The sequence below is a fragment of the Labeo rohita genome, chromosome 5 (assembly GCF_022985175.1).
Source record: "Labeo rohita strain BAU-BD-2019 chromosome 5, IGBB_LRoh.1.0, whole genome shotgun sequence".
Lineage (NCBI taxonomy): Eukaryota > Metazoa > Chordata > Actinopteri > Cypriniformes > Cyprinidae > Labeo > Labeo rohita.
The window spans coordinates 45,677,697-45,701,053 of record NC_066873.1 but is presented as its reverse complement, the minus strand read 5'-3'; the positions used below and the strand labels follow the sequence as shown (position 1 = coordinate 45,701,053).

The window sequence follows — 23,357 nt, the reverse complement described above, 5'->3', positions numbered from 1 at the left end:
AAAAACTGCACTAAATTACATCACCAGTCCTCTTGTTGGTGCAAATGCAGGAGAGAAAAGTCTCTTCATGTGTGTTTTCTCTTTAGAGGTCTAGTCTCATTTTCAAGTAGCAGAAATACTGAAATTCTACAGAGTTTGAGAGAGTTTGATTGGTGTGGTTGTACTGTTAAATATGCTGTAACTCTCAGAGCTCAAAATGTCAACTACACTGAGAAAATCATGGACTGAATTAGTGTTGTCACGATACCAGAATTTTGACTTTGATACGATACCTGACTAAAATATCACAATACTACTACTAAATGAATACTACAAAAAAAAAACAAAAAAAACCCAGAACAACAGGAATCGAAAGTAATTGAATAATAGATTATCCAAATGGAGATCATAGTTATTTTATCTATCAAAAGTTCATTGAAATAAAAAGGGGCCTATGAAATCTGTTTAGTTTTTTCCTAAATTCCATTTTAATTTTTCTAAACTCTATTTTAATGGTTACATTTAAAAAAAAAAAAAAAAAAAAAAATCAAAAGGCATGTCTAATTAATTGAAATCATGAAACCTGTAGAATTTAACAGCATTTCATTAAAAGTTTAACAAAAATTACATGTTTTTAAGGCCCTATGAAATACGTTTTATTATTTTTCTCAAATTCAGTTTTGTTTGTGAATCTGTTTTCAATTAATTTTCTGGATTGTATTTTAATCGTTTTTATTACATTTTAATAATCAAAAGCATGTCTAATGAATTTATAAAGGATAATTAGATTTGATTAAAAAAAAAAAATTTATTATAGGCTATTTATTTCTTCTTTTTTGGTAAATAAATTCTGGTAAATATTTTATCTGGTAAATATTCCTTAAACATTGTTTTAATAATAATTTTAATATTAGTAGCAGTACTGTCTTTACATTAAGTAATATATTAATATATTTCTAGCTGTAAAGTTAAACCGAACTTTTATTTTGACTTTTTATTCTTATTTTGGGTTGCTGTGAAGACCTTTAGGGTTTTCAGTACATGATAATTTTTTTCAGCAAAAGAAGCAGTAAAATGCTCATGCAGTGACTCTCAGAGCAGTTCTAGAGATTATGTTCACGTGTTCATGTGCTCATACATTGAGGCGGCAGAGGCTGAAAACACAGTGAGCGTCACATGTATGTGTAGTAAACAAAACTGCGTGTCTGTGCCATTCACTAACACAGACACATGGAAATACGGCTCTTATTAAATTCTTAAAGTATCGGTAGTAGTAGTACAATGCGGAATCGTACCATTTTTAAAAGCAGGGTAACGCGATACTTTTTAAGTACCGGGATATCTTGCAACACTACACTGAATACAGGGCTGGACGATATGATCTAAAATCAAAATATTGATTGATTGAATGTTTTAACCTGATTACAGTTTAAAAAATAAGCACAGTGCAGAATGTCTACTCTGCCATGTTGCTGTCAAATACAAAAGTTGCCGTGCCAATTTTCTACTGTAAACAAAACCACACAACGCATGCCCCGCCTCTGGTGTCTTCTGATTGGACCACTGTTATGGACTGAATAAGGGAGGTGAGTGAGTGACTAATTTTAGTCGTTTCCTGCGCAAAAAACTTGGAATTTATCAATATGGATGTGAGCGGTTGCTACAATCTAATCTCTCATCAAGTCTCAGCTTGTGTATGCAAGTTTTTGAGTTTCTGAGCTTACATGCAGCAAAGTAAATCTGCTGTCATTTAGATTATTTTCCTGACTGACAATCAAAGGTCATTGGTTGATCATTAACCAGTAGGATTAGAATGCATTTTTTGTTTTTCAGGTCTGCATTAATTTCTGTGTTAGATTGATTTAAGGCCCATTGAGTTGAATGGTTGAGTTCACTGAGTTGAGTTCACTGAGGTTCAGTGAACCTCACTGAGATTCAGAACAATGACTCTTAATTCAGACCAATTCATCATCTGTTTGCCTGATTTCTAAAAGAACAATGCTGATCTGATATATTTACGAACAGAAAGGTACAGTACTAAGTTGATTTGAAATGCATAACCCTAACCCTAAGTGCCTAAAACATACTTTACCTTATACCAAAAAGATTAAAAATGGTAAAAATAATTGTATGCTGTAAAACGTTTTTTTTAACAGTTTTTAATCAGTTGTAATAGCAAAGTTTTTTAAAGAAGTTTCTTCTTCTCATCAGGATTGCATTTATTTGGTCAAAAACCCAGAAAAAAATGTAATATTGTGAAATATTATTTCGCTGTAAAATAATTGTTTTCTATGTGAATATATTTTAAAAAGCAATTTATTTCTGTGATCAAAGCAGAATTTTCAGCGTAATTACTCCAGTCGTCAGTGTCACATGATCCTTCAGAAATCATTCTAATATGCTGATTTATTGTCAATGCTGACCGCACAAATGTTTCCAACATTGACAAAAAAAATAATTAATCAACATATTAGAATGATTTCTGAATGATCGTGTGACACTGAAGACTGGAGTAATGGATGATGAAAATTCAGCTTTGCGTCACAGAAATAAATTATATTTTAAAATGTATTAAAATGGAAAACAATTATTTCAAACTGTAATAATATTTCACAATATTACAGTTTTTTTTTTTTTTTTTTTTTTTTCTGCAGTCTTGATGAGCAAAAGAGATGTTTTGACCTTAACTATTCATGTTTGTGAACTCTCCTTATATTTGCATCAGTCATCTTGATCACTGATAAAATTCATACAGTTTGGCTGCTACTCCGTGAAAAACATTGCTAAAAATAAAGAGAATTGTTGTTTCTGTGCGTCTGATGCGATTGTGATTGATTATGTGTTGAATTGACCTGAAGCTCAGAGTCTTGTTATTGCAATCATAATGTCATTTTGTCAGTTTCCTGAGATAAATTGACTCTATTGAGATGATTAGCATATTCAGATGAGCTGATGAAGCGCTCTGAGCGTGTGCTGAAATCATCACGTGTCTCCTGCAGTCGATGTGCTCGTGCCACCGATGTGGAATGTTTGTTAGATCTTTCTGTGATTTGCTGTTGTTTTTTTAAATAAACCAATTGTGTAAATGCATAAACAAAAAAAACCCAGCGGCAGATACTGTGTGTGTGTGTGTGTGTGTGTGTGTGTCAATACAGCTGTTTGTGCGGATGCAGCTCTGTGTGTGTGTGTGTGTGTGTGTGTGTGTGTGTGTGTGTGTGTGTGTGTGTGTGTGTGTGTGTGTGTGTGTGTGTGGATCTCGCATCGGGTTTTGGCTGTGACTCACGCTGATTAGCCGAGACTGCTGCAGTGAGAGAGAGAGAGAGAGAGAGCGGGCGAGCGAGTTATTGCGCTACAGTCTCATCACTGAGACCCCCGTCTCTCTCTCTCTCTCTCTCTCTCTCTCTCTCTCTGTTTCTCCAGTCTGTTTTTCTCAGCGACCACCTCACAGGTTTTCTCCTCTCGTCTCCTCCAGCTCTCCCTCCGTTCGTTCCCTCTCTGCGTTCCGAGGATGACACCTCCAATTTCGAGGAGCCCGAGAGGCCCCCCCGCCCCACGGCCGCTGCCCAGCGAGATCATCCTCGCGCAGGCTTCCACGGACAAGACCTGCCCTTTGTAGGGTGGTGCTTCAGTCGGGCCCTGACCGCACTGGCCAAGTCTGAGTGAGTACACACACACACACGCGCATGCTGATTTTACTAGTCTAGTCACAGGTGGTCCATTGGTGCGGAGACGGCCACATCACCACGGCGACTGTCACCAGGCAACATTGTGGCTGAATGCGAGGTATCGCTCGCGCGGGGAAAGCTGCGTTTCGCTCACTTCACGTGTCTTTAAGATGAATGAGAGGGAGCTGCGTGTGCGCGCCGCTGTTTTTGTATCGGGAGACGCGGAATATCTCATGCATGTGTTGCCATGTGCATGCAGGGGAACGGGAAACCCTCGTCCGGCATGCGTGTGTTTGTGTGTGTGTGTGTGTGTGTGTGTGTGTCTGTGAGAGATGATCGGAAGCACAATGAAAGCCAGCGCGTAAACATTGTGTAACGTGATCAGCTCTGTGTTTGCTGCGATGTGGTCAGCCTTCAGTCGGTTGTTTGGGTCTGCATTTGCTTCTGATCGTGTGGCTTGGTGTTTATTGATCAGGGAAATTCATATAAATCTGTCAAGAACACATCCAGGTTGTGTTTCATCCTTGAATCGGAAGAAAAGGGTGAAAACCATATGCTCATTACCAAACAATTATCATTATAGTAATATTTTCTTTAATTTCTTTTTTTAAATCTAATTTTGAGAATTATGTTTAAAAATTAATCTGTATTATTATTTAATTTTTAACATTTTTAATTTCCCCCAAATTCTCATTACTATAATACAAATAATAAATCTCATTATTGTTATATTTTTGCAAAAAAAAAAAAAGTCATTACCGTAATATTTTAATTTAATCTTTTAATTTTTTTCTCTAAATTCTCATTACTCTAATGCAAAAAATAATTCTCATTACTGTATTTTTTAAATTTCATTTTGTATTTAAATTTTCCCAAATCTCATTACTATAATGCTGTTATATTTTTTAAAAATTTTGTTTTATAATTATTTTTCCCCATTCTCATTACTATAATACACAAAAACTCCTTACTGTAATATTTAAAAATGTATATATTTTTAATTTGCCCAATTCTCATTACTGTAATGCAAAAAATAATTCTCATTACTGTGATATATTTTTTTTACATTTCATTTTATATTTAAATTTTCCCAATTCCCATTACTATGAATACTATAAATATTTCATTTTTTTTATTTTTCATTTTTCCCCAATTCTCATTACTATAATGATGTAAACACAATTCTCATTACTGTAATATAGTTTTTATTGCATTTTGTATTTAATTTAATTAAAAAAATATATTTCATTTTATTTTTTTTACCCCTCCCCAGTTTTTTTTATAGTTAATTTAAAATTTTCCCCATTTCTCAATAATATAATGAAAAAGGAATTCTCATTACTGTATTTTTTTAATTCCATTTTTAATGTAATTTTCATTATTCCCCCAATGTTATTTTTATTTCCCCTAATTCTCATCACCATGCAGAAAAATCTTATGACGTAATGTTTTTTTTTATCATTGATTTAATGCCAAAAAAGAAACAACAACAACAACAACTCATTACTATAATGTGGAAAATAATTGTGAAGCATTTAAACGTCATTGGTAGTGGTTGTTGTACTGTTTTTAATTTGTTGATTTTAATCAAAATAACTGTATTGCAATAATTAGAATGGCTCAAAAGTAAAATATCTGGATGCATTACAGTAATGAGTGTGTGTGTGTGACATGCTGCCCAGTGATTTCCTGTGTCTCTGAATGCATTGAAGCGTGAGTTTATCGTTACATGCGGCTCTGGTCCTGCGTGCTGTAAGATCATGATGTGTCAAATCAGGTGAAGGTCTCGGTCAGGAATCTGATCCGAGATGAGCCATAAATAACACATTTTTTTTTCCTAGTAGCTGAAGGGAAAGGGAAAAAGAGAGAGGATGAGGTGAAGCTTTATAACGTTAGTCAGAATGAGAATGAACCCAGAATTCATTTCTATGGTAACCGGGTTCGATTCCTTCCCACGCTCCCCCCCTCAATCTCCCTCCACCCATTCATATTCTTATTCTCTCTCCAATCCTGAAATGCGTATTTGTCCAGCCGTGTGTCATATAGCATTTCCAGCACCATGAAATCCACTGAGTGCAACACAAACGGCTCCAGCAGAGGAGCGTGGGAATGTTAATGCAGAAGCGCAGCTGCTCATTGGTGGACTGGCTTCTCTGGAGATGCACTGAGATATGAGAGCGCTGGATCCGTCTTGAGACAAACAGAACATCTGTAATGAGCGATACCGCTCGTAAACCGCCCTCGCTGCGCTACACTGATGCGCGCTTCAGAAATGCATGCACTGTGGCTACAGTAGGCGTGTTGTTTAGCGTGCTTGACGTGACGTTATTCATGTAACGCACATCTTTCATACATGCATTCTTTTCTGCTGCTCAGCTGATGAGTGCATTTATCAGCCAGTGCAATAGGAAAAACGTGCATTCATCAGGAAGTGCAATAGAAAAACTTGCATTCATAAAGCAGTGCAATAAAAATGCATTTATCAGCCAGTGCAATAGAAAAACATGCATTTGTCAGGAAGTGCAATAGGAAAACTTGCATTTATTAGGAAGTACAAAAGAAAAACTTGCATTCATTAAGCAGGGCAATAAAAAACATGCATTCATCAGGCAGTGCAAAAGAAAAGCATGCATTTATTTTATCAGGAAGTGCAACAGAAAAACTTGCATGTTTTTTATTGCACTGCTTTATGAATACATTTATTAGCCAGTGCAATAGGAAAAACATGCATTCATCAGGAAGTGCAATAGAAAAAACATGCATTTATCAGCCAGTGGAATAGAAAAACATGCATTTATCAGGAAGTGCAATAGAAAAACATGCATTTATCAGCCAGTGCAATAGAAAAACATGCATTTATCAGCCAGTGCAATAGAAAAACATGCATTTATCAGGAAGTGCAATAGAAAAAACATGCATTTATCAGCCAGTGGAATAGAAAAACTTACATGTTTTCTTTTTTTTTTTTTTTTTTTTTGCCCTGCTTTATGAATGCATTTATCATCCAGTGAATGCATAAAGCAGTGCAATAAAAAACATGCAAGTTTTTCTATTGCACTTCCTGATAAAATAAATGCATGCTTTTCTTTTTATCAGCCAGTGCAATAGAAAAACATGCATTAATAAAGCAGCGCAGTTAAAAAAAAAAAAAAAACAGCAGTGCAAAAGAAAAACATGTTAATGCAGGCAGTGTTCTGTATCTCAGGTATCTTATTGTAGGATTGTTGATTTATAGTCCAGTCATGTCTGATCGGGTTGCAGTTTTCCATTTACATACCACCTTTGTGTGTTTGCTCAGGTCCGTCATGACAAAGATGCTGCATGCTCTTTCCTTATTAACAGATTCACAAGTACAAGATCTGTCACAGTGCTTGGGTAACAATGTCTGGTGAAATATGCATAAGAAATCTGGAAATGTCAGGGAATTTTAAAGGTGAAGCATGACATTTGTCATTAACATCACCAAATAGGACTGCATGAATAATGACTGTTTTCAAACAGGTTTCCTGAATTCTCCCAACATCAACAAACAGATAGTCTCACCCCCAAACTCACCATTGGTTGAATTCCTGAGGTTTCTGTAGTGAATATCAATTTTTTTAATGTGATAATACAATTTGGGTCTTTCTACTTCAAAATTTCATGTTTTATTCAATGCATTATTTGGCCTTTTCTTTGGGGGAAAAAAAATCTTGAAAGTCATTGAACTCAGAAATTGCTAGTAAATTTCATTTATATTTACCATAATGCACAACAATCTCATTACTGTAATTGTTTTTCTATTTAATTTTCCCCATCCTCATTTTTTAATTTAATTTTTTTTTTCCAATTCTTATTAACATAATGCTTTACTGTAATGTTTTTTTTTAATCTTCTTTCAATTCTTATCCTAATGCTAAAATTCATATAACTTTTTTTTTTAAAGTGCTGTACTGTTGTAATTTGTTGATTTCAGTCAAAATGACAGTAATGAGAATGACTCAAAAGAACATCTGAATGCATTACAATAATAAGTGTTTGCTTTTTAGGATGTATTTTGAAGACATTTACACGCTAGTGAATAATGTTCATCATCAAATATTAAATATGATGTGCACAGCACTAGCAATGCCAATGTCATGGGTTTAGTGCCCAGGGAAATGCATGAACTGATCAAATGTAAACCTTGAATGCAATGTACGTCACGCTTGATAAAAGCATCTCCCTAAGGCATAAATGCAAATACATTAATCCCTTTTGATTTGTAACTGAAATACAAATGTAAGCAGTCTCTAAATCTCTACAAATGTCAGCGTTGACAGTAAATCAGCTGACGTTTGTCACTCTGAGAACTAATTGACTCCCAAAATAAAGCAAAGCCCTCTGCTGTTATCGTAATGTTTTAGGCGGTCGCTGCGAGCTCTTTAGTCGCGTTTAACATTTTACCCCATTGTGTAGTAAAAGCGCGTTAATGATACGATATATGTCATGCTGAAGTATCTCTGGAGAGACGGCTTGTTTTCGGTTGAGTCAGTGCTCTAATTGGAGTGTTTCCTGTCTGCTGCAGGTTCATACTGTAATGACCGGCCGAGAGTAGGTGGTTTTCTCTTCTCTCTGTGACTCACGGTTCGTCTGGCTGACGGGCTGTAGAAGTACATTGCTGCTTGGATAATTCAAAGGCCGACTGGTTTGTCAGTAAATGAATAGTTTGTCCAATAATGAGACTCTGGCGTCATTCTCTCGCCCTCATGTCGACGTTTCTCTGTTTATGCAGTGTTTTTCCATGCAAAGACCAGCTCCTAAAACATCTTTACTTTGAGTAAATGAGGACCGAATTGCAATTGTTGGCCGGGTGGAGTGTTAGAGCACTTTATCTGGCGTCTGGATTTCAGAGCTGCGATTTCACGCCGCAAGCGATGGTATTGTGTTTTGGTTCCAGAAGGAGTTTTCACGGCTTCACCTCAACACACCCTCTGATTATCTAAAGTATTTTGATACGGGGCTTTATGATTCTGACCGTATCTGATCTGGAAACAGTGATAGGATGGTTTTCTTCTATTCTTCTGTTAATCTGTGGATGGCTGCTGTTATATTAGACACGTTTTATCGCATTGGTTTGAAGTGCATGACTCACTTCAGCCGCCCCGATCACTGTGAGAAGATTTGTTTCTTTGCAGGCTGATTTAAAAACACTAGTTTTAGTAACTGAATCTGGTTTGAGGTTTTATTGCAGTTATTATGAATATCATGGTGATTTAACATCAGGCTTAGCAAACATGAATTCTCATCCGTCTATATAAGTATTTGGCAGTAAAGTATAGTTGCTTCAAAGAGCTAGTTTGCATTATAAAATGTATTATTATTACTTTTATTTTCGATGACACAAAAAAAATGTCATGCAGAAATGCTTTTTGGATGAGGTGACATTGAATATTCATGACATGACAATCGAGCTAAGCAAGTAGTAGTATCGACAGTATCGTGTAAACATGGCTGAAGACGCTAAAAGAGGAACAGGTGAACCAAATCAACTGAGTCATTTACGATGGAACCGCTCTGATTGATTCAAACTCGTGACTTTGATCATTCAGTTCAAGCGATTCACTAGCCAAAACCAGATCAGATTAAAAGAGCCATTCATTTTAGAATGTCAACATCGCTTGTAACGACTTTAAAAAGCATGTAGTGATGGGTGAAATGGAGCTTTTTGAAACTCTGAATCAGTTAAAACATTGCAAAATGATTCACTGTTTTGAAGGGCTCAAATCAAATTGCGCACCGCAAATCATTTGTTTCAGAAAAGGATTTTAAATCATGTATCGCAAATCATTTGATTTAGATCAGAATGGGTTTATGAATCATTTCACAAATTGAATAATTCAAATTTGAATGATTCAAATCAATGATTCACAAAATGATTCAAGTGAAATGATTCGCGATCTGCGCTCTGTTTAAGAAAAAAGATTTACAAAATTTTTCCTCCTAAATCCTGATATGAATCAAATGATTTGCAAACTCTTACCAAATCCAAATCAAATGATTCACGATTCACACTCTGAAGTCCCGATCTGAATAATGATTCGCGACCATCATTCAAGATCAGGACTTCAGAGTGTGAATCGTGAATCCTTTGATTTGGATCAGAACTTTGGTGAGGGTTCGCAAATCATTTGATTCATATCAGGATTTAGGAGGAGCAATTTTGTAAATCTTTTTTTTTCTTAAACAGTAGAAAACATCAAACCATTAAGGCATTACAGTTATAAAAGCAAAGCAAAAAGAAAAAAGAAAGAAAGTATACACAAATACAAATACTAAAAGTTATTAAAATTAACCGTGGTTTTATTATAGTAAAAGTGTAGTATACTTTGTAATAATTTAGGAGTAATACTTCGCATGTGCATGCTTCTCTTTATTTTTGCCATTTGTCATTAGTATATTTTCATTTATCGATTCCTGTTTGTTTAGAATTTGAAATAGAAAGCATAAGTGAGATCTCTGATTGAAGTCCTTGATAAATATACAAAGTATGCGTAAAGTCTTTGAAAGTCCTGGAATTTCATTTTACAGTATCTTTATGAACCCTACCGGTATTCCTACTGGTGATGTTGATGTGCTTGAGTTCTTAATGGTTATATTAAAGCTATAATTGAATTTCACCTGAGACCATTATTGACTCTCACTAATGTGAAATGTAATTCGCAAAGGTGAACTGCATATATTTTTCCATTGCAGTTATAATATACAGTCTTAAACTACCATAAAAAAAATTTTCTTCCAAAAATAAGCAATAAAAAAATACTGACTGCATTAAAATATATTATGCATTTAGGCATTCAAATAAAAATCTTACAAATAGCAAATCATTTATTTATTACAGTGTGATAAATGTGATGTTTTTTTTTTTTTTTTGGCTTTTCTTATATCTTGTAAGTACAAGAGTGTTCAAATGATGTAATGGTGTCTAATAATAATATTAATTATTAATAATAATAGTGTTTAATAGCTCATTTAATCATAAGCAACATGGTTAGAGTTGTAATTTATAATTTATTAAAGTATAATAGGTGCATGTAAATGATGCATATTAAATATTTTTGTTCACTTAAGGTAAACAAAAAAAAAACTGAGCAAATGCATGGCGATGGAACATTGTGAAAAAGCTAAAAGAAATTTAAAAAGCCCAAGCTTGCTTAGGTATTAAAGCATCTTCTATGATCATAAACATAAACCTGTTTTCACTTGTTTCTCTTGTTATGATTTTTAATAGTATGTGTGAAGACCAGCCTCGATTTCATCAGCTGATTCTGTGCATATGAAAGTCTTTGCTATGAAATCTGTAACAGGGATTGTTTCAACCTGCAGACGGCCACTTAGATGCTACCTGCCACACTTGTTTGCATGACCTTTCTCGATGGCGATCGATGAAGCGCAGCGTGTGTGAGCGCCGCAGGTTGACAGCGTCGCCGCAGGAACATCGGGAGAACATTTACAGAACATAGGCTGTGAGTCAGCCTCGTCTTTGTCCGTCAGTCGCGCTAAGAATAGCCAATGTAGGAATGCATCAGCGCTCCAGCAGATCGATAGCTACTGTATTCACAGAATGCGTAAGTGTGTTTACATCCGCCGCAGATGTCGAGAGTTAGTCAATGCGACTGCCGCCCACTTCAGGCAAAAAGAGCAAGATGCTCTGACGCGCTCGTGCGAGTTTGCACGCGATGACGCGCTCGCATGATCGATAGCTCAATATTAATGCTGTAATAATTGAATTCCACCTGAAACCTTTATTGACGCCGGCTAATGTGAAATGTAATTCTCAAAGGTCAGCTAGACGATATTTACCCATTGCTGTTTATTTTTCAGATTCTTCTCAGAGGAACACATTCTCAAAGGGCTCAGTTTGAAATGCATATCATATAATTACACTTCGAGCCCAAACACACACACACCCGCCCCATAATCGAGTCGGTTGTGGGCCGTTCTGATCAGACCCCTGGGATGCGTCGGTTTCTCCAAAGGGAAGTCTGTAAGCGCTGGGTAATGGACTGCTTTACAGCAAACAGGCAGAACCTCTAATCTGGTTAGACCCCACTGGTATGATGCCGTGGCAAGCATATTTAGAGCTGGGCGTGTTTGTGTGCATTTAGACGCTCTCGAGGGGGTCCGGAAGTGTCGGCTTCTCCATTTCACAACTCCTTTAGTTGTGCTTTGATAGGAGGACACGTGCCTTCATGCTCCTGTAATCGCAATTAGGGCTGTATGATTTGGAATCGCAGACAGAATTATTTCACAGATGCAGTAATTTACTGTATACAGCAGAATGTCACGCAATTTTTGGATGAATAACTCAAAAGTAGGGTTGTAGAGATAATTAAATGTGACCCTGGACCACAAAACCAGTCATACGGGTCAATTTCTTTTTTTCTAAATAAGCTTTCCATTGATGTGTGGTTTGTTAGGATAGGACAACATTTGGCAAATTTTGAAAATCTGGAATCTGAGGATGCAAAAAAAATCAAAATATTGACATAATCACCTTTAAAGTTGTCCAAATGAAGTTGTGCATATTACTAATCAAAAATTACGTTGTGATATATTTACGGTAGGAAATTTACAAAATCTCTTCATGGAACATGATCTTTTGACAAATAATTTTGACAAATGCAATGTATTTTTGACTATTGCTGCAAATATGCCCGAGCTACTTGTGACTAGTTTTGTGGTCCAAGGTCACAAATTGTGATATGGACTAGTATCTGACAGTATTAAAACACAAAAAGATTGCTATTTAAATATGAAGTTGAAGTAATAAGAATAACAATATTGGCGTAGTTTATTAAAACTATTTTTAAAGAAAATTACACATTTTTATGTGTAGTACAGTTTTTACAGTTTTAATGTATACTCTAAACATCTGTTGTAATGGGAAAAAGGAATTGTTTAAATTTCATTTGATTACATTTTAAAAGGTGACTTAATTTTTTCAAGTTTTTTGCATTGATTTAGCAATGTTTTTGGTAATAAATTTGTATTAAATCATAAAACAGAATCCTGAAAAATTGAAACATTTTATAGGGCAGTGTTATTGTTAAAATGTTTATAAAGTATTACGTTGATTTAAAATTTAATGTGTTCATTGAGTAGGGATTCTTTTTTTTTTATTTATTAAAACTTCATTATATCACTAAATATGAATCCAGAACAATGGATTTTTGGGGAAAATAATCAATTTTGGTGAAAAAAGCATCCAAAGTGTAATGTGTGAGTTGTTTTTTTTTGTTTTTTTTTGACAACTAGTGTTAATTTACTATTATTAAAACTGCTATTATAGTATACTATTACTATTATTGAAAAATATTTATTGTAGTTTTTATTAATATTTTGAATGCATTTTAACATTTAATTTATAATTTTCATTTCACTTTTAGTTGATGTTTTTATTAATTTTGTTGTTTGTTTGTTTGTTTTAATGTTTATAAAGTTTTATTTTTTTAGTAGATTTAGGGTAAACTAAATTAAAATGAAAAGTATTGCCTTGGCAACTAGTTGAAATGAAAGTTTTTTTTTTTTTTTTTTTTTTTTTCAGTTATTGTTTATTTTGTTTCAAATCATGAAACTCTTATTTTCTGGTTTTAATTTTAGTATTCAGAATAACTCTGTTTCCAATTACTAGATGTAGTTACTCCTCACTTATCAATATTTTCAGAAGTCTTGATTTCAGAAATATTTTTCGTGTTCATTTTCTCCATGGAGATTTCAGTAAATTATTCAATAGAAAACAATGAACCAAACCAACTGACACTGACATAAATCACAACCTTTTGATGGAAACAGTTCTTTGAACATCTGAAACTAAGACAGACTGTGTGCTTAATAAGGTTAATGAGCTACAACTTTCATTTAAGGTTAATGAAGTTGAACTTTCATTAGAAATACATGTAACTATAGTAAACAAGTAGTTTGTGAATGTAGGCAGACTGACTGGATTACATCAGCCGCAGTGCTTCATGGGAGTGGGTGGTCACCACCGAGCCTTCTTTCTGTTTCCATGGTAACAGCGACTTCTCCGATTATTGGATGTCTCTTTAGGATTACGGGTTGTTTAGTGTATTCACCAGCAATTTGGCTTTCAAACATGATTGATGGTCATAAAATGAAGCTGACTTGTTTCTCTGCAGAAGCTGAACGTCCTCAGAGCGCATGATAAATCTGCAGTCTTGAAAGGTTTATACATTACAGCACTCTGTGAATGAATTGAATGGGATGTTTTTCTTCTGGAGCTCTAGTGTCGTGTTCTGTACAGATGTGAGACAATAATGCTATCTAAAATGTCAGTAGTTTATACCAAGACTAGTGAAACCAGACTCGAGTGCTTTTACAATAATGCATTTGGCAGATGCTTTTATCTGAAGTGGCTTACGTTGCATTCAATGTATAAATTTATGAGTTCATGCATTTCCTGAGAATTTAACCCCATGATAGATGCTGTTAAAAATGACATTAAAAAGCATTAAAATTAGATTTGATGATTCAGCAGAAACACTGTATTATATTATCTTATGTAGTTAAAAATGAAGTTCAGGGATCTATGTTTACTAATAACATTTAGGAGCACAGTCAAAATTTCAGGAGCACCTTCTAATCATTAATCAAAAAATCGGATCAAAAATTGGCCTTCACATTACGAGGTCATATTTGACTCCTTAAAGTGATTTATAGGGGAATTTAGTTTTTACCTTTTGTAATAGCATTTTTCTATCTTTATTAAAAGTGTCATCTTTTCAAAATGTAAAAAAATGTTTTATAAGCTTTTTAAAAGTTCTAAACAACAGAATTCAAAAACAACAGAGTAAGAACAAGTAGACTAAGAATAAGTTACAAATCAAATGAAATCAGTATTAACAAAATTAATTTGTACTACAGATTTGGCACAGAAGAACACAAAAGTGGCTTGTAGGTGTATTTTCATGTTTAATGAGGCTCAGAGGTGCCATGCGTGGAATCAAATTCATTAATTCATGTTGAGATTAATGTTTTAAATATAACATTTTGAATATAGAAATATTAAATAATTGAAATAACTGAAAAGATGAAACTAAAGCTGCCAGTAGGTGGCGGCAAGTCACTGATTTAATCACTGAATCATTCATTCATTTGATTCGTTCAAACAGCTGATTCATTCAGGAATAAAGCAGGTGACTCTTTATGAATGGGAAATTGAATCACTGACTCACTAGATTTGTTTAAAAACGCACGTTCATTTATAAAGGAAACAGCGCTGTGTTTGAATGGAGATGTGCAGCGGCTCAGTCGTGACTTGTTTCAGGCTATTTTTGATGATGAAATTGAGCGAAATCAGGCAATAATGTTGTAGTCAAACAATGCAAGTCACTTAATATTAACTTCTTGTTTAACTGTTGTATTAAATCAATATCTCATTTGCAAACTCTTTTAAAAATCATTAAATTGTCACTCATCCTCGAGTTGTCACTCGTTCCATTATAATCACACTGCACAATCAGTCTCTTATTTATACTCTTTCTACACTTTGTTTATGAAAGGATTAGTGAGATATGTCTATGATACATTACTCAATGTTGCACAAACACGTAGAAACCTTTGAAGCTCCCCAAATATGCTGATGGGGTCAGTTGCACTGCTGCTCCTAAATATTTTTTCATAGTCGCACGCAGTAGTTTTCAGTCGCAAATGGAATTCCAATACTGACTAAATATTATAATGATGTGCTATTCTCTTCTGTAATTTATTTGCTCATCAGAGGTAGTTGGAGTCGACAGCATCTGTAAATGCCCGTCTGTCTTCATTCTCTGGGATGCAGGAAGAGCTGAAGTTGGGAATTTATCCAGAGGATGCTCAGGAAATGGACATTGAAACATTGTGAGGGACACACCATTTCAGCCTTTTAAAGAATCAGACAAGCATGGCCAAAATGCTCTTGTCTTGATTTTCAGACGTCTCCTTTAGCAGGAAACTCTGAGCAGACTGAACAGTTTGTGCACATGAATGCTGTTGACGGTTTCTCTGGGATTTAAGCTCAGTTTAAAGGTCTTTAGGACTCGGCGGACGAGCTGTCAGAACGACGGTCAAAGCAAATATTCACGAGCTGCTGCGATTGGTTTGTCTTCCCTCCGCTGCAGTATTTTTGTCAGTTTCCTTCTTGTTCCGTCTCCGTTAGTAATGTCTGCTGTGATTGTGCGGCGGCTGGGATTTCACTCTTTATTTGGAACACGTTTATCCGTCAGACAACATTTCGTCAGTTCTGAATCACTGACATATGATGCATGTGGGAGCTCGAGTTGTTTCCTGTCTTTCTTATTTTGTTCGGAGGTTCACGTGTCTTTTTATACTGTCGTAGGCGGTCGGTTCTCTATATTTAGGCGGTTCTTTGTGTCTTCATTTCCTCTGAGAAGTTTTTAGCTGAAGTGCATCAGCACTTTGGCTTCCTGAAGAGCATCTCTGCTGCTTTCCAAATATTGCTCATCAGCTTCTAACTCAAGCAGTGGAGTGAGAGTGGGAGAAGACTATCGGTTTGACTGACCAATGGCAGACATGGGGCGGAGTCAAAGGTGTAGGAGGAGTGTTTGGAAAACTTGTGTGGAAACAGTCATTATAGTTCCACTTTCATCAAGGATCATAAAGTGCTTAAAGTACTTGAATTTGCCTCTTTGAAATTTAATGCCTGGAAAACCCTTGAGAATAGCAATAGTCCTGAAGAGGTACTTGAAACTATTTGAATTATTGAAAGTGTTTAATTTTGTCAATTAGCACATCTTTTCATGCAAAATTCAGCAATTCAAAAAACATCATACCTTTTTCCTTATTTCAGTTAATGTCAGAAAACACTCGAGCTAAGCAAGTAGTAGTTTTGACAGTGTAGTGTAAACATGGCTGAAGATGCGAAAGAAGGAACAGATGAACCAAATCAACTGAGTCATTTATGCTGGACCTGCTCCAGTTGATTCAAACTCATGACTTTGATCATTCATTTCAAATGATTCACTAGCAAAAACCAGATCAAATGAATTCATTTTCAATTTCAACATCACTTGTAATGATTTTAAAAACCATGAAGTGATGGGTGAAATAGAGCTTTTCGCAACTCTGAATCCATTAAACTGTTGTGTCACAAAGTGATTCACTGTTTTGAGAGCTCCAATCAGATCGTGGATCACGAATCATTTGTTTAAAATCAGGACTTCAAATCATGTATGGAGAATCATGTGCTTGAGATCGGAACGTGTTTGTGAATCATTTTGCAAACTGAATGATTCAAATCAAATGATTTGTGATACGTGTTTTGAAGTCCTGATCTAAATCAAATGATTCATGATATACAAAGTTCCAGTCTAAGTCAAATGATTCGCTATCCACTCTCCGAGTCCTGATCTGAAATGATGGTTTGCAAAATCATTATTATTTAAAAAATTATTATTTAGATCGGGAGTTCCGATCGTAGATCGTGAATCATTTGATTTAGGTTAGAACTTCAGAGTGGGTTCACAAATCTTTTGCTGTAGATCAGATCTTCGTAGCACAGATCGCTGTCATTTTATTCACATTAGGACTTCGGTGCAGGTTTGCGAATTATTTGTTTCATTTCAGGCGTCAAAAAAAACTCTCAAACACATCGGCCAAACAGAAAAACGTATCGGCCGATGCCGATATTTCACGATATATTGGTCGACCGCTATTCATGTTGTTCCAACTTTGGATGACTTTCTTGTACAAGTTTTTACAACTTTCTTGACGTACAATTGCATTTCGTAGTGACCATGACTGTTAATCTCCACAAATGATAAAACAGTCACTGTAATTTGTACTTAACTAGTGCAGAATATTCCAAGTGTTCTGAAGTTATATATGATATGATAGCTTTAAGTGATGAAAATTCAAGTCATTATTAATTAACAATTTGTAAATCCAATCAACTGATTCATCAAAAATGTTCACTATCTAGTTGTTCAACTTGCTAATTTGATCTAAATGCAGCAATTCTTGAGTTCATCAAACATTGAACAGTGAATAGGACTTATAGTTGTACATTATTTTTTCTTTTGCATATGAAATTGCAGCTGGTCATTTGTTTATTTATTTATTTACTTATTTATATGGTTTATCAGGGTTGTGCAAAATTCAGTAATGAAGAATTAATTCTGCTTCCAGTCCATGAAATTTGGACATGAGCTATATATTTTTACAGCATTTATTAACCTTTGTTAGTACACAGTGCATCAATGTTAACTGATAGAACTTTTTGGATTTTGAAATAATTTTAAACTTTTAATTTGTTAAAAATGTTTACAAATATTAGTAAATGTGCAAATTAACATTAAGATTAATAAATCCTGTTGTTCATTGTTAGTTCATGTTAACTAATGTAGTTAACTAATGTAACCTTATTGTAAAGTTGCCTATTTCTTGGAGTTTGAATGTGAAGTAGATTTAAAATTAATTGAAATTCAAATGTCAGTTCTGCATTCTTTTTAAAACCTCAATTCTAATTAAAGTCTAAAGTCAACTTCCTGTTTTACATGAGCAAATGACATCATTAAATAAGTACACACTGATTAAAGCAGAGGTTAATTATGATAAAATGAGTAATTATGGTTTAATTTTGAAAACAGCAGTAATTTGATTTCAAAATGTACAGAACTCAAACAAACTCACACGTGTGTGTAAATGAAGGACAGTTGTTGTGGTGGTGTTATTACCCTCCGGCCTGGTTTGGAGTTCTGGAGTAATCAGCACTTTAGCAGTGCAAGCGTGTGTGTGGATGTGCGTTTGTGTGTGTGTGTGTGTGTTTTCCTCCTCAGCACTTTCGGCTGTAATGAGCCGATGTCTAATGGCGGAGACAGAGTCTCAGAGTTCAGATCTCTGAGTAAGACAGAAGCGTTTTATTATGAAATGAGAGTCTCTAAAATGAATGATTGTCTTGACATGATGTGAACAGTCTGTCCATGTCAATGAACTCAAATGGAGAAAATGCTGAACTCCATGCATTTTATTATGACAAATCTCTTTCAGTCTAATCTGAGAAAATGTAACTCTGTTTTCATTTCCTTGTGGATGTTTGTGGTTTTGTGACACTTGTGGTTAGCGTTCTTGATGAGAATGTTCCTTGACATCTAATTCGTATCGTGTTAATTAATGGATGCCACATAAAGATGTTTTTTGGTTTTGAATGAATGAATTCACAGTCACATGAAACTAATGGAGCGTGTAATGAATGTGAAAGGCTGAGCAGACGTGTATGTGATACTCCCTACATTCCCAGGAAAAACGAAACCTCTCACACACTCTAATCTTACAGATTTCTAACTAAATGTAAATCCACATGCATGTCTGTAATGGTTCTGATTATGTGTTTTTCCTTGTGTCGTCAGATCGGTTGGCGCAGGGCTCAACTCACCTGCCAAGACCAACTCCATGGAAAAAAAACTGCACCTCAAAAGCAAAGAACTGCAAGACACTCAAGACAAATGTCACAAGGTAAGAACGCTAAAAACGCTTGGGTAGAGTCTGAATGAACACTGAGATAATAAACGGAGATGTTTAATGCAGGTTTATCTGTATCAACACCAACACGTCCCTCAACAAAATTCACGTGTACAGTATTGCACGTGCAATGGATGCAGATGCACTGCACAGAGAACAACTTTAGAATAAAGTTTCAATATATTCTCTCAAGACAACTTTGTTGTTTACAGTTTTCAAGGCTCAGTATTGACAAATTTCACACTTCGATTCAATTTCAATTCATAAACTTGTATTTCCATTCCAATTTTAAAGCAATTCTTTGATTCATTTGGATATATCAGGTGCATTATACATTTACAATACATGCAAACTATACAGGGAACCCTATGGAAGCCCGGTTATGGCACTGAATAAAAAAAAATTAAAAAATGCTTCTTCTTTTTTTTATGTCACAATTTAGACATTTTTCCTTGCAATTTCTCACAAAATTTGAATTTTGCCTCAATTCAGACTTTTCTTCTCTACATATATATACATTGCAATATTTCATAATTCTGTGTTTTTATCTTGCAATTCTGAGAAGAAAAGTCAGAATTGTGAGGTACCAACACTATAATTTTGACTTTTGCAAAAAAAAAAAAATAAATAATAAGGACTTTTTTTTTTATTATTATTTTGGCCTTTTTAGTTTGTATTATTATTTTTGAAATAATAATAATTGCATTATAATAACCATTTAATGATATAATTGTTTCTGCTTAAATTTGTGGTTGGAACACAAACATTTAAACAGTGACTATGATAAAAATGTTTTTCTGATTTTTTTTTTTTTTTTTTAACAAAGTTATTGATATAATGAAAATGTAATATAGTGCATATATTTATCAAAATTATTTGTTCACAAACATAGTTCACAAGCTGTTTTATTGATGGCTTTCCACGATTAAACACTGATTATCTATTTCAGGAAGTTCTTTTGTTTCTTTCAACTTTTGATCAGTCATTTTTATTTGGTGCTATAACTTGTAGTAAAGATGATTGGTTCATGAGTGACTACAGCCATCTGTCACACCACATTAAAGTGTGTTAAAACCACAATTGTTTACTTTTTGTGCTAAAATTGACAGATATTAAAGCTCATACCTTTTTCATATCCAAACTGACAAAGGACAAAGCTGCTTGTGTTTACGAATGGTTAAAAGATTGATAATGGCATTTAAGAATCAATATTGGTTCATCAAAATGGGAATCAATTAAAATTGATCAGGCCAGCTCTGACATTATAGAGTAACAATAATGTGGTAATGTTACTGAAGCTGCTTGTGCGCTGGTGTGTGAGGTTGTGGATGTGTGGTTGTGTTGGCGTTGTCTGAGCGCTGCTGTAAAATGCATTTAGACCTGGTGCTTGTGTTTGTGGCCGCTCAGATGGAGCAAGAGATCTCGCGGTTTCAGCGTAAGATGACTGACCTGGAGTCAGTCCTCCAGCAGAAGGATGTGGAGCTCAAAGCCTCCGAGACCCAGAGGAGCATCCTGGAGCAGGACCTCGCCACCTACATCACTGAATGCAGCGTGAGTGATGCTCAAACTCTCATTATAGCAGCATAATAGTCATTCATTAATCATAATACACGTTATTTATAGAGACAAGCAATCTGTGCTTTAAATGAGTTGGCACAAAGGCCAATAAATTAGGAGTGCATCGATTGAAATAAATGTTGGCAAAATATCAAAAATGAAAGAAAAAAGAAGAAAAACTTTATAGACCTACTGTAGAAAATATGGAGAACCAAACCTGCAGGAATTAAACAAATAGTAAATAATTATTAATAATAGGAAAATAGATAAAGGAATAAATGACTTGTTGAAACAAATGCAATTACATTTTAATTCAGTTTAGTTCTGACTTTATTTTTGTGTTCCTTTATTTATTATTTTCTTTATTTTAAGTGTGTGTTTTTATTTTATATTTATCTATTATTTATCTATTATCTTATTTAAGCATTTGTTTAAATTATGGCATTTATTTATTTGCATAAATACAAAAAATATAAAATATATAAATAAATTGCAAATGAAAAATAAATAAAAGAATAAAATAAAGTTAAAATAAATACAGAAAATAATTAATAAAGTAAAAAATAATGCAAAGTTATTTAGGACTATATTTAAAGCTATTTGTTAAGTCATTTCTTACTTTATTTTCCTATTATTTTGTTTATTTTTAACTTCTGCAGGTTAGGTCATCCATAAGAAAGATGGTTAACTGTTTAGCACTTCGGTCATCCCTTGTCTAAAACATAATTTCAACACAACACAACACAAGCTTTGTTTCCATCCTAAGTTGTGTATTAAAGTGAAATATTGTATAAAACATTCGGGAATAAAGCATTGGTTCAGCTGTTTTAAGAGAAAATGTAATTTGATTTTAAAATGCACAGAACTGAACACACAAACAAACTTGCATGTTGTTGTGTTATTTCCATCCACATATTTTTATGCAGTTTATTTATTTTTATTTTTTTGGTAAGAAAACATGCACACAAACTACAACGGAAACACATTTACAGAGCATGAATACTTGATGTGATTTGAATAACTGGATTAACCAGCAGCAGATCTCATCACACACCATCTCAAGTGTTGTTTTAGTCATTTTGAAATAGCCCAAACCAAAGTCTGTCATCAAAATGATAAAATTCAGTATAACTGCCTCACATGATTGGATCCCAAACATCAGGCATCCAAATACTAGATAACATGACAGCATTTGCTATTGCATTTCACCTACGTGCTCTGAGGCACAAATCATTGTGTAGGAAAAAAATCACAGACTTCCCTGCTTGCAGCAACTTTATTTGAATTTTACTACTGATACTTTGCACCAGTTTCGTGGGAAGTGAAGATTTCGTTCTCTTAATCACACTGGAAGCAAACTGTGCTTATTTGCAAATATTTTATGCATTATGTCAGTTGTATTCACAACTTTGAATGGAAAAATCGCTAATGATGTGTTGGGGATCAAGATCTATTTCCAAATGACTCTAGGTGAACTCATATGCATCTGAAAATAAACCAAGAGCCGTTACTACTAACAGACAATGTGAAGTTACACACAGAGTGTCTAAAATTTTTGTGCGCCTCCATAATATTCTAAAACAATCAGAAAGAGGTTCCTTGCAATTCTTGTCTCTTATTAACACAGTCATAGACGCATTGTGCATCCTTATCTATAATAGATGTACAGCATTATTTACTATTGTTGCATTAACACTGTGACCTTGTGATTTAAACATTGTTTTTTATGTCAGTAAAAATTTACGAATAAAAACCTAGATTGGTCTCATTTGAAATCAGAAATGTAAGACTGATTATCCCTTGACTAACTGCTAGTTGTTTAGTTCTTGGCCTCAAGAGTGTGTACTTTCCCTCTGACATCAGGACTTTATCAGTACACACTCTCTGATGAACATTATCTGTTGTTTTATATCTAGAACAGCAAAACTGTCTCGATTTCATATCTGCACTCTTGATGTTCTGTCTTTAATGCAAAAACAACCGCTGATAAAAGCACTCTTGGCACGCTGTTCAATTTTTGTTCTGACCTTGTGTTCGAATCACCACTGCATCAACGTAACAATGTGTGTGTGTGTTTAGAGTCTGAAGCGCAGTCTGGAACAGGCTCGTGTTGAAGTGTCACAGGAAGATGATAAAGCTCTCCAGCTCCTCCATGACATCAGAGAACAGAGCAACAAACTCCAGGAGATCAAAGAGCAGGTGAACAGACACACTTCACCAGCATTACTATTAAAATACCTCACTTTAGTACAGAAAAAGGTCCCACTTTAGATTAGGGAACACTGTTCGCTGTTAAATAGTTGTTTATTAGCATGCGTATTACTGAAGTATATTGGCTGTTTATTAGTACCTATAAATAGGGTACCGAACTCAATACTTTTAAGGGTACCAACCAAATTGCATTGGTACTACGGAGTACTGATTCACATTAAATCAAATAATGTTCTTCAAACAAAATGTTCTTGAAGTGTGGTAACATTTTATATGGTTTCTGTGAAAATGCAAAAAAAATGGTTCAAATATGAATCCTGCATGTTCTGCTTGCCTCCGTATGTATTAATGGCGGAGACACGGTTTTGTTTACTACACAAATACTGAAGCCTGTGTGATGCTCGCTGTGATTTTCGGCCTCTGCGTCTCATCATTTGACGACATGAGCAC

The 23,357-nt window shown here is 34.6% G+C and overlaps 1 protein-coding gene across 7 annotated transcripts in view; it reads left to right on the top strand.

The window, feature by feature from the left end:
• cita (citron rho-interacting serine/threonine kinase a) overlaps positions 1–23,357 on the top strand; it is a 103,512-nt gene that overhangs the window by 20,711 nt on the left and 59,444 nt on the right. For all 7 annotated transcript variants that reach the window (XM_051110016.1, XM_051110015.1, XM_051110013.1 and 4 more), the window contains exons 10-13: positions 3,452–3,638; positions 19,028–19,133; positions 20,547–20,690; positions 22,776–22,895. In XM_051110016.1, coding sequence (XP_050965973.1) covers positions 3,452–3,638; positions 19,028–19,133; positions 20,547–20,690; positions 22,776–22,895 — 557 coding nt within the window. The remainder of the gene's footprint in view (positions 1–3,451; positions 3,639–19,027; positions 19,134–20,546; positions 20,691–22,775; positions 22,896–23,357) is intronic.